Source organism: Tupaia chinensis, unplaced genomic scaffold (genome assembly GCF_000334495.1).
Source record: "Tupaia chinensis unplaced genomic scaffold, TupChi_1.0 Scaffold000266_1, whole genome shotgun sequence".
Classification (NCBI taxonomy): domain Eukaryota; kingdom Metazoa; phylum Chordata; class Mammalia; order Scandentia; family Tupaiidae; genus Tupaia; species Tupaia belangeri.
Window position 1 is genome coordinate 319,819 of NW_006159746.1, and position 12,635 is coordinate 332,453.

General features: G+C 37.3%; 1 protein-coding gene across 1 annotated transcript in view; it reads right to left on the reverse strand.

The window, feature by feature from the left end:
* UNC13C (unc-13 homolog C) overlaps positions 1 to 12,635 on the reverse strand; it is a 656,973-nt gene that overhangs the window by 214,610 nt on the left and 429,728 nt on the right. The window contains exon 18 of the mRNA XM_006149494.1: positions 11,021 to 11,106. Within this exon, the coding sequence (XP_006149556.1) occupies positions 11,021 to 11,106 (86 nt within the window). The remainder of the gene's footprint in view (positions 1 to 11,020; positions 11,107 to 12,635) is intronic.

The following is a 12,635-nucleotide window of genomic DNA, read 5'->3' on the forward strand; positions in this document are numbered from 1 at the left end:
GGGAAAACAAGACAGGTGATGCTCCTGAACAAGGATATTAGCCAGGAGCATAGAAAACAAAACTATTGAGGAGCTATTGGGATACAGAGTTTATGATGTAGATTTGCTGACTTTGGAGGTAAGTCAATCGTAACTTGCTTATTCTTATCTAAGGCAATTGGGTTATTTTGATGCTTATTTTATAACATTAGGGATGGAGAAATGTCATAAAGGAGTGTTTAACTGTTTCTGTGATCCTGGTTGTCAAAGCTAAAAGTACCTAACTCTTAGCAAATAGCTTTCACAATAGGAAAATTACTCAATTATTAGTCATATGAAATATAAGATAGAGTTTCTTCAGGTATCAGACTATATGCATTAAAGCTAGTATTTTCTCCAGTAAGTATGGTGTTATTCATTTGAGTCAGTAAAGAGCTGTATGTTTCTAAGCAGGGGTAGTATTGATGATTCTCAACAGGATGAAAGAAAGCCATAGCCATTTCTCCGCAGTTAAGAACCACTGACATCTCTATTACTGATAGGAGTCTCTGTATCTCTGATGTATGTTGTAAATAAGGGAAAAAGCAACCAGACTGAGAACCCCTGCTGTATGAAAAGGATACCAGAGAGAACCTTTACAAACTGCTCAGTCTCTCTTCTATCCACAACATTTTATCCACAATAAATTAGCAAACTGTGAATTGTGTGAGTAGATGAAGATCAGCAGGTAAACCACAAAGATGCTAAGTATAAAACTACAGTCCCAGGTAGATCAATATGAGGTAGATTGAAGATGTTAAGTATAAGAATAGGCCACAGATCTGTTCTTCTGGTATAAACGAGATAGTCAACAAGATCAGGAAGAATGTAACATGTCTTTGTGTCCTCATTATCCTTATAATGATAATGACCTTTGCCAAAGACAATATTCTTTAATTCAGTAGGTGATCCGAAACCTATATTTGTGTAAAGGGCAACAGAAAGAAGACACCCCTAAAAATAATTGTGAGGGGAGTAAAGCACCTCCAGAAGGTTTTTAAAATGAAGACATTAAGAAAAGTCAGCATGTGGTAACTGTGAGGGCAAAGTTGTGCATGTTAGGAAGGTAAAACACTGAAAAAATTACAACGCCAATCTAAGACTCTTCACCAATTAATGAGGTTCAACATGATACCTAAGCATCAAACAACAGACTGGTGATCAAAAGACAAAATGATCAGGACTGAGACATCACTTTTAATTACTATGTTATAGCCTCGGCACTGCTTAGTGTGTAGTGTATCAACGGCCACCTGGACATCACCTCAGATTTTGTCAGACTTGAAGAAAATATACCCCCAACTCTAGGCCTATCCAATCAGAATCTGCATTTTAATAAGATTGTCAAGTAATTGCTGTGCAAGTTTGAAGAACACAGGTCTAGGAGATGTCACTAATGCCAGATGAAAGATGATTATATTTTGTATATTATAAGTAATCTAATCTCTGCCTAAATTAATTAGGTAAAATAGCCATTTTAAGTTAATTTATTTTCAGTGACTCAATTACTGTTTAATTCAAAAATTTATCTGACATTTGGTAAATGCCTTAGACACCATTCTGTTCAGTCCACTCACTTCCAAATGTGGATGGAATTTCAGGATATGACTTGAAGTTTAAACACCTCAGCTTAAGAATCAATGTTTTAAAGACTCACAAGCACTCTTTTCCAGAGCTATTAATTTGAAAATACCTTAATCTTTGTGGATCCAAATCCAGTCACTATCTTGTCACTTGATAGGATTTATTCTTAATAAAGATTTTGAAGATATAAACATGTGTTACAAAGCCAGGGTCCTAAACAGAAACTGTCTTAATTTAGGAATTGTCAGGCAACCAAGTTCAGTCACTACCAAGATGACAAATTACAATGTCTGAGGTCAATTGGCACTACCAATGATAGTAGTCAAGTTTCTCTAGGAAGACAGAGCCAATAGGATACATATGGATTAATTAGGGAAACTGGCTCATGCAGTTATGCCTGCTGAGAAGCCCTACAATAGGCCGCCTGCAAACTAGTCTAGTCCTAAGGCCTCAGAGGAGGCAAGGCAGAGATCAAGCTCACAGTCTGAGAACCCAGGGGCCATGTCGCTGGGGTGGTGGGTAGGCACTGGTGTAAATCCAGGATTGTGAAGGCAAGTGAGTGAGTTTTGACATCTGAACAAACAGATCTATCTTGTTCTGTCATACCAGAGACCAATTAATCTTCTGTATTTTCTCTTCCTAGGCCTGTTATACAGACCATGTCCACTCACACTGATGTCAGGTCTTCCTATCTAGCCTACTCAGACGTGTATGTTAATCCCTTCCAGAAACAGCCCCATGACACACCCAGATTAATGCATTTTCTAGATATCCCTTAGTGCAGTCAGGTTGACACCCAAAACTAACCATCACGTCAATGAAATATTTTAGTCACTTATAGGTATGTAGACATTTTAGTGGTTCTACAAATTGTTCCCAAATTCTTGTTTACTACAAGAAATTATACTCCTGAAGATGATCATAATGACTAGTATTCACTGAGTATTTATTAACTACTAAAAAATTATTTCCCCACACATACTCATGTCTGTCTCTCTGTATCTTTCTCTCTCTTTTCTCTCTCTCTCTCTCTCTCTCTCTCTCTCTCTCTCTCTCTCTCTCTCTCTCTCTCTCTCTCTCTCTCTCTCTCTCTCTCTCTCTCTCTCTCTCTCTCTCTCTCTCTCTCTCTCTCTCTCTCTCTCTCTCTCTCTCTCTCTTTCTTTCTTTCTTTCTTTTTCTTTCTTTTAGGCTTTTGCCATAGGGCATGTGAACAAGACAGAGAAGACAGAGAGGGGGGCAAGTGAGAAGTCAACCCCCAGAGAGGATCATCCCACTTCAATTCCTTCTCCACTCTCCTCTTGGGATTCTAGGCACACACACACACACACACACACACGTAAGCTTGGCGTGATTCTCAAGCCATTGGGTCTGGGGTTCAAATCATAGTCAACCATGTGGGAGTCCAGCTCCTTACTATGCCATCTGCAAGCCCCAATCTTCACAAGCTTATATGGTAGGTATTTCAATTTCTAGTATGCAAATATGGAAACTCAGGCTTAGTGAGTTTAATAAATTGTCCAAAATCATAGCTACCTAAGTATATGGAAAGTAGCAGAGCTTAACTTCAACCTAGCTCTAACTTTCTAATAAACACGTTTATACTTGCTAGGGTCAAGACTGTAGAAACCTTCAGAATAAACTCTTAAAATTCTGTAAAATCAGACCAGCCATGATGGTTCAAGCAGGAGGGTGCAGCTACACAATGACTGAAGCCACATGGCAGGTCTGGGATTGGTTTCCAGCCCAATCTCAACATGCTGGGTGGGTGGTACACACCTGTGGTCCTAGCTAGCTGGGAGTCTGGGGCAGGAGGTAAGACCTTGTCAAAAAATATTTCTCTCTCTCACACTCTCATGAAAAAAAAAATTCCACAAAACTGATTCTCAATATAAAATAAGATATTTTTGAATAATTTCCCCCCTTAATTTCCTTTTTTTAACAGTAAACATATCATTTTAAAAATCCATAAGATAGTTGATCATGGTTTTATTACTATAGTAATCACATCAGCTACCTTTCAGGAAACCCATAAGGTGATTATGTCCAATGTGAAAACAAAATAAGTGAACTCATATAGGTTAAGTAAAGTTGGAGGAAAATTGTTTTATTTTTATTTAGATTATTTCTTTCATAGATGTTGATGAATTGATGGGATAAGGCAAAAAACTGCATCAAAGGCCACAAGCCCATAAATTCTAACTGGTTCTCCTCTCTTGACCTGACTTCATCAAAGGTTGCTCACAAGTAGACTTAGCTGCTTTAATCACAAGATGAACTATGTAGCCCAAATTATATAATAACAATACTGAGTCTTTTTAGGTCAGCAGCCTGAAGTGCTACTCCACAGTCAATTAATTTTAACAATGTTCTGCAAGACAAGTAGGGAGAGTAAGAACATTACTATCAATGTGGAAAAGAACTTGCCAGAGGAATGCTTTTAAGTGTATGTCCTCTACTCTGTAAGATACTTTGTCCTAATTTTTCTCTAATAATTGTTACTCATGACACATTCAAAAAAAATTTTTTTGAAGTTACCTGTTAGATTGAAACTATAAAAGGGGAGAGGGTAGAAATGGTAAATAGGTTACCTGTATTCCTAAACTTTCTCCTAGGATTTAAAATCTTCATTTAATTGTAAAGGAGACTATTTTGAGACTTTGACAAGGTCTTCCTCTCATTACATAATAATAACAGCATTCCTCTTCATTATCATAGTGCTTTAAAGTTTGCAAAATGTATTAAAATATTATTTGATTCTCACACCAACCTGGGAACTAGTATCATTTTACAGATAAGAAAACTAAAGTTTGGAGAGGTTATGCCTTAATTGCAGAGGTTGTATAGCTATTAATTGCTAAAGCTTTCTGAATCATGTTCCTCCAATTCTCATAGCTTTTGTTATCTTCTAATTTGTAATACCTAAATGTTTAGCTTGGACATGGTAGGTATTCTAGCCATGCCTTCAAGTTTTTTTGTATAGGGTTGTTCTATTTGCAATTTGCTCAAGTAAACAAACACATATTGAGTTTCTGCTAAGTTTCAATGAACACAAAGATGACAATTACAGGACTTGCATATAAAAAAGCCTCTTCCTCTAACGGAAGAAGATGCATAAACCATGAGCTGCAATTCAAGCAACTCCCTTACTTTATTAATTATGCCTGCCTGCAAAAACATGTAAATGTGTATATGCAACAACTGTTGAATTGCATACTTTAAACAGGTGAACTGCATGGCATGTCATTTATACTCACTAAAACTGACATTTAAACAAGGGGTCAAACAAGGGATCAACTGGTGCCATGGTAGTTAAAGTAGCTGGATCTCACATAGGTGACTGCGAGGTTCAAGTCCTGGACTAGCAGCTTCAGAAACACACTGAGCATATGCACGTGTCCCTAAAATCCTGAAAGGAGAATGCAGGAAAAGGGACGGAACCGTGGTCAACCTCCTTGGGGGTGCTTTTCTTACTTTCCTTACCTCTCTACTTCTCTCTCTCTCTCTCTCAAGTGCATGTAGCCTATAGCAAACTTTCAAAAAAGAAAAACAAGTTAAACAAATAAAAATTACTTTAAGAAGGAGATTCTTGTCTCCAGAAAACTAAGATAATCACAAAATGATTACCCGTCAATCACTAGGACCACTTTATGATAATACAATCACAGCACTTTCGGTTGCTATTTTACTTCATTCTGAGGTTCTTTTACTCATTACTTCCATGAGAAAAAGAGACATTCCCAGTTTCAACCAGCCTGGATCATGGGCACAGGTGTGTACCTGGCATGTTTGGAGAGTTCCCTAGATTCAAACCGAGGACCTTTCCCATCTAGGTCCTGTTGTGTTACCACTGTGTCACCCCTGGACCTTGGTTACTGTTTTGAACTGAGTACAGAATTATCAACCTATAATAAGATTCTGATCAAGTTTCTGATTATGTTAACACTAATTTATTTTTTTAAATTTTTGTTATAGGGCATATGTGTGTGTGTGAGAGAGAGAGAGAAACAGAGAGAGATAGAAAGTAAGAAATCATCCCTCCTCCTGGGTGAGGTATGGCCACACTGCAATCCCTTCTTTTCCAGTCTCCTCTGAGGATTTTGGGCATGCACACACATGCACCAGTGTGATTTCTAAGCCATGGGATCTGGGACACAAATCTCATAGCCACATGGGATTCAGTGCCTTAACCTTCCTGGCACCTGCAAATCCAATATTTACAATTATTAACTATCTAAAACTACTTGTTACTATTTTTTTCTCTATTTATGGTGGAGCACGTACACATGCACATGAAAGTGAAGAGAGAATTGAGTACTCTCCTCTGGGTCTCTTATAACATGATCCCTTTCCTCTAGTCCTCAGCTTGTTTGATCTTGGGACTCCTGCCTGTGCATAACTTGTTTCAGACTAATTGGACCAGGGTTTTGAACTGTGATCACCATGTGGGATCTAGCTTCTCTTGAGCAGTGCATTTCATAGTGGCCCACGCTTTATTTTTTAAAGTATAGATAAACATAAAATAAAGCATTATAGTAGTTGCACAAATGTTTCTGTACAAGTAAAGACTGAGACCTTGCCCCAACCAATGTGCACTGGCAGACAGCGCCACCTCAGAATGGTTACGACAGCTACATTTCTCTAGAGTGCGGGTGGAAACGTTATGCCCATTGCCTGGTCCTTTGGTCAATTGTGAATATTTTGTTTTAAAGGAGAAGACAATTAAATAAATTGGAATATTCCCAAGGTAAAGCAGCAAAAAAGCGAATCTTGGACATAGAAGACAATATCTCTAACCTAAGGAAAAACCACCAAAAAGAAAAAAATAACAAACAAAAATGAGGATATTATACAAGAAATACTAGATTTCATTAAACCTCCAATCATGTGAATAATTGGTATCCTGATAGGTGAAGAAACTAATAAGGACATTGAAACTAAATTCCATAAAATCATGAAAGAAAACTTTCCAAGACTAGAGAAGCATGCAAACATCCAGACTCAAGAAATACCACGGAACTCAAATAGAATCAATCCAAGATCCTCTACACAGCACATCATAGCTAGACTGGCCAAAACTGCAGATAAAGATAAGATCCTAAAATTGGCAAGAGAGAAACATCAAGTGACTTATAAAGATTATCCCATCAGACTAACACTGGACCTTTCAATGAAAACAATGCAAGCAAAGAAAGTGTGGGAAGAGATATTGAGAGTGTGAAGAGAGAAACAGTTTCAACCAAGATTATTATATTTGGCAAGATTATGCTTCATATGGAAAAAAAGTATAAAAATCTTCTCAAACAAAACCTGAAAGAATTTGCCAACACCAGACCAGCTCTTCAAGAAACTCTGAAGAAAGTGCTATACCAGGGAAATTAAGGAAGGGACAGACAGAAATAAGAGAATAAAAAACAACCAAGAAAATGGCCAACTTAATGGTAGGGACAAGACCAGAAATATCGATAATAACATTGAATGTTAATGGATTAAATTCTCCAATCAAGAGACAGAGTAGATTTTAAAAAGAAAAAAAAAATACAACCCAGGATACAAAATCAGCATACAAAAATCTATAGCATTTCTATATATGAACAGCAAGCAGACTGAGAAAAAAAATGAAGAAATTCCATTTACTATAGTGTCAAAAAGTATAAGATTCCTAAGAATAAATCTTACCAAAGAAGTCAAAGACCTCCACAAGGAAAACTATGAGAAGCTGAAAAAAGAAATTGAAAATGACACAAAACAGTGGAAGGACATCCCATGTTCCTGGAAGAAATAATATAATCAAAATGGCAATTCTACCCAAATTAATCTACATATTTAACACAATCCCAATCAAAGTACCAGAGACATTCTTCACATATCTAGAAAAGACAAAGAACTTTTGAGACTCCAGAAATAACCCCCCAAACATACATCCAATGGATCTTTGACTAAGGGTACTAGTGGAAAAAGGAAAACCTCTTTAGCAAACGGTGCTGGAAAAACTGAGTATCCACCCAAACAAAGATGAATCTGAACCCCTAACTCCTACCATTGATAAAAATCAACTCAAAGTGGATCAAAGAGCCAAACCTAAGAGCTCAAACTATAAAACTACTGGTGGAAAACACTGGGGAAACCCTGGGAGACATTGAGGTAAGTAAAGACTTCTTTTTTTTTTTTTCTTCTGAAAATTTTTTTTTATTAATTTACATTCATCCCCTGAACATCATCACAACATACTAAATGTGGTTTCCCATCTAGAATAAACTGCATAGTGGCTTAATCATGCATGTTATCATCCATAATATTCCATTTCTACTTTCATATATATATATTTTTTTTTTACCCCATGTCTGACCCTCTGCCCTATTCCACTCTCTTATTACACTATCTCTGCTGTCTACAGTTGTCTTCAATTCCTTTTCCCCCAAAATTTTGTTGATCACACAATATCGTATGTAATCTAACTACTTTCCATAGCAAGTTCAGCTGATGGTTTAAAGAAAAGCAGTTTTGAACTGGTAAGGATATTTCTTTGAAACTTAAAGCCTAGAAACAGGTTAGTATTCTGTTCAAATAGCAGGTACATGAATCTATTGACAGCTGAAGACAGGACGAAAATCTTTAAAACAGGACAACAAAGCTTAGAAGAAAAGCAGCAATATTTTAGTCAAGTCACAGAATGCTGTTTCATCAGTTCAGTCTCATGTACTCAATCTTTCTTCTGTTTCTGTTGAGGTTCGATCTTCCAGATTGAACTCTGGGATATAAAACTCAACTCCAGACTTTGTCCCTACAATTAAGTTGCCCATTTTCTATACCTCTCCTCCAAGGGAAAAGGATAATTCCTCTTCATCCACACACAGTTCAATGGAAGTCATGGAAATGTCTGATAAAGAATTCAGAACATTCATAATGGCAAAGCTTACAGAGATGGAAGAGAAGAGAGACAAGGAACTGCTGAAGAGGAAGGAGAAAGGAGTTGAAGAGTTCTAGGAGGTGAGGAAATTCATGCAAGATCTAAAAGAGGAATTTAATGCTTTACAAAAGAATCACATGAAACTGTTAGAGATAAAGGCTATAATAGAGGAAGTCAAAATATCACATACAGTAATTAGTGTGACTTGACAATCCTTGGAATAGGAGAATATTTTTGCAAACTAGTCCTCAGATGAGAGACTGATAACCAGAATACACAGGGAACTCAAGTAGGTACCTGAAAAAATTGATTAACCCAATTAAAAGATAGGGAAAAGAGCTGAACAAAAATCTTTCTAAGGAAGACATACAAACAACCAAACGGCATATGAAAAAATGCTCAACATTCTTCATTATAAGGGAGATGCAGATCAAAACCACGATGAGATACCACCTAACTCCAGTCAGAATGCTGAAGGTTAAAAAAAAAAAAGGGGGGGGGTAAGTGCCAGTGGGGTGTGGTAAAAGGAGAACTCCCCTACACTGCTGGTGGGAATGTAAATTGGTCCAGCCACTATGGAGAACAATATGGAGATTCCCCAAATATCTACAGACAGAACTACCATATGATCCAGCAGTCCCACTCCTGGGTATCTACCCAAAGGATAGAAGAATGCTTAGTCAGAAAAGTGCTTGCACGTCAGTGTTTACTGTGGCATTATTTGAAATTGCTAAGACATGAAACCAACCCAAATGTCCATGAATAGAATGGACTGAAAAAGTGTGGCACATATACTCTATGAATACTACTTAGTCATAGAAAAAGGCCCTGGCTTTTGACAGAAAGTGGATGGATATGTAATATTTACTGTTGAGTGAAGCAAGCCAGGCTGTGAAGGAGAGACATAGATGTCTCCACTTAACATATACCAACTGTCAGCACTCTATGGCTAAAAGCATAGGTTAGAGGACATAGAAACATGGAAAATGGTTATAGAAACTGAATACAGTGTGGGAAGAGGTTGGGAAGAGGATGAGTCTGAAGAAAAACATTAAGGAGAGAAATAACGAGGCAAGACATTTATGGGGTACAGAAATGGACACGTATAGTATCCCCAATGGGACTGATGAGGAATGTATTCATGTTGGAAAATTCACTTTACAAGCTAGGTGATGCATAGATTGAATGTTTACAATACATTAAAAGAAAATAAAATATATTAAAATTTTAAAAACCCCAAATATAAAGGAATTACAAAAAAACCCCAAATAAACAAAAAACTGTTTTATGCTATCATTCTATCTTCTATTCAATACATTGCAGTCAAAATACAAATCTGAACAGGCATACCCCTGCTGAAAACCTTCAATAGTCCTTGATTTCTCTTTACAGTGAGTCAAACTCATACCCGTGACCCACAAGGACCTGTATGCTGGTCCCTGCCAATCTCTCCAGTCTCACTTTTTACTGCTGCTTCTTCATCAGGCCCTCTGAGTTCTCTATTCTCAAAGGCACCTTGTGCTCACTCTTATTGCTAAAGCTCTGTCATCTACCAGGAGCTATTCTTCCTCCTACTTAGATCTTCATCAAGGTAATATTTCCTTAGATAAAGTTCCTCTAGAAAGTTTATCTTGCTCTTCACACTATGTCTGATTTAGGTGCTTTTTCAGACACATCATCATTACCCCAGACTACTCTGTATTTCAGTTATCTGCTTTCTTGTAGTCCTCTTCCATAATCCTGTTGAGAGAAGTGATCATGGCTGTCTGGTTCATTCTTAAATCCTTCACACTGAGTGTACTATGATAGATACTTTTAGTATCTAGGAGCTTAACATGCACACACACACACACACACATACTTTTTCTTCCTTCCTTCCTTCTTTCCTTCCTTCCTTCCTTCCTTCCTTCCTTCCTTCCTTCCTTCCTTCCTTCCTCTCTTAAATATAAAGAAATTTTTCACAAGTCTGTTAATTCCCAGAGAATAGGCAACTGGTTTCTGAGTGTGGGTACTCAAAGAATATTTATAAAATTTTTAATTGAGAGCCATATTTCTCTTGCTTTGCATGAGTTGGACTTACTGAGAGTGGAGTTTTTAGAGAAGAGACTTGCCATTGTCCCTCTGTGAGCTTTGGTCAGATTTTAACCTATCTACCTGGGGATACTATTTCCAAGTCCATGTAGATAGGCAGCCGGACTAAGACTACTCATTTACCCCTTCACTATGAACGACTTTGGTAAATGAACTGCCCTCAGTATTCTTGTGTCTGAGCCTTGTCCTGTGAGTGAAACATGCATTTCAACTTTTCAGTTGAGACTACTTGATTTAAAACTGTATTTCCTTTGTAAAACTTAATACTTTGAAACTTATTTTCCTACCATGTAGAAATAAGTCTTGGAACTTCATGTATCACAAAAGTCAATATTTTAATGTATCATTTAAAGTCTAGAAGACAAAAATCACAATTTAACTAAAACAGGTTTTCTGCTAAGTATAGGTATTTGTAATTACCTTCTAGTGCATATTTCATATCCAGAGCAAAAAGAGTCCACATAATCTCAGCACTTATTTTTCCCATGTTCAGTTCTTGAGGAAACCTAAAACAAAGCACAATTGGTTAGTGTGTCTAAAAGAACAATGTACCTTAAAAAAACAACACCTTATTTTATTTATATATACCTCAATAATAGTCATTTACAGATACTTTTTTTTTTTTTTTGAGAGGTTTTTGCTATAGGGCGCGTGCGCTCGCCATAAAAACAGAGACAGAGAGACAGAAAGTGAGAAATCACTCCCCAGGGGGGATGGCCACGCTGCAATCTCTTCTCCTCCATTCTCCTCTCGGGATCTTGGGCACGCATACACATGCGCCCGGCGTGAGTTTGAGCCACTGGGTCTGGGACTCGAACTGCAGTCGACTACATGGGAGTTCCGTGACATAGACGTTACGCTAACTGCTGGTCCCTATAGATACTTTTATTTATAAAATATCTCCTTAAGAAATTTCACAGGCAGGAAAAAACTTTACACCAGCATGCAGTGATGAATATCGTGCTGTGGGAAATAGAGTTCATTATATTGGTGCTACAGTAGGGGTATTTAGGGATCCCGTCAACATCTTATAATGTGTGTTTGTCTCTGAAGAGCCTTGTAAGTTTTGTCAAATATTCTTTCTTTGTGTATTTGATTTAGAGGACAGTCAGATGAATGTGAATAGCAGATACCATACAACACCAAAATATCATGCCTCATGTCCATCACTTAGTTGTTTTTCTTGAAGCAAACTTGGGTACTTCTATACTTGATTTTCTTAAACCTCATCCTCTCTCCTCTCCTCTCCTCTCCTCTCCTCTCCTCTCCTCTCCTCTCCTCTCCTCTCCTCTCCTTTCCTTCCTCTCTTCCTTTCCTCTTCCCTCCCCTTTCCTCTCCTTTCTTTCTCTCTCTCTCTCTCTCTCTCTCTCTCTCTCAGTTTTTGCCAGAGGATGCATGCATTCATGGAAAGAAAGAGAGAGAGGGCAAAAGAAAGTAAAAAGTAAGTAAAAAGAAAGAGAGGGCAAAAGAAAGTAAAAAGAAAGTAAAAGGCACCATTGTCATGCCACAATTCCTACTCCTCCATTTTCTTTCTCCCCCCCACCCACCCTAGAAATAAGCCTCAGAACTAACTGATCACAATAGTACTTTCCTCAAGTTGCCTTTTGGGAGTCAAAGTGCCATGTGGTATCCATCCATTTTAATTACCATTGTGTTTAAACCAAACACTCAGGCTAAAAAGAAGATTCCTATTGAATATGCATTTTATTTGCATATGTTTTCAAAGACATGATAAGGAGTCTCATAATATAGAATGTAAATATGATGACTATATCATTATACTGTCAATATTCATTCTGTTCAGGAACCTAAGACCAAAACTATTTTCTGTTCACAATTACATTTTACATACACACACACACACACACACACACACATACACATATGTTTAAAACACAAATATATAATGCACTATATATGTGTCTGTCTACATATATATATATATATATATACATACACACACACACACACATACATATATGTATATATACACACACACAGATATAAAAATATTATCAAGGAACAAAAATAGCTC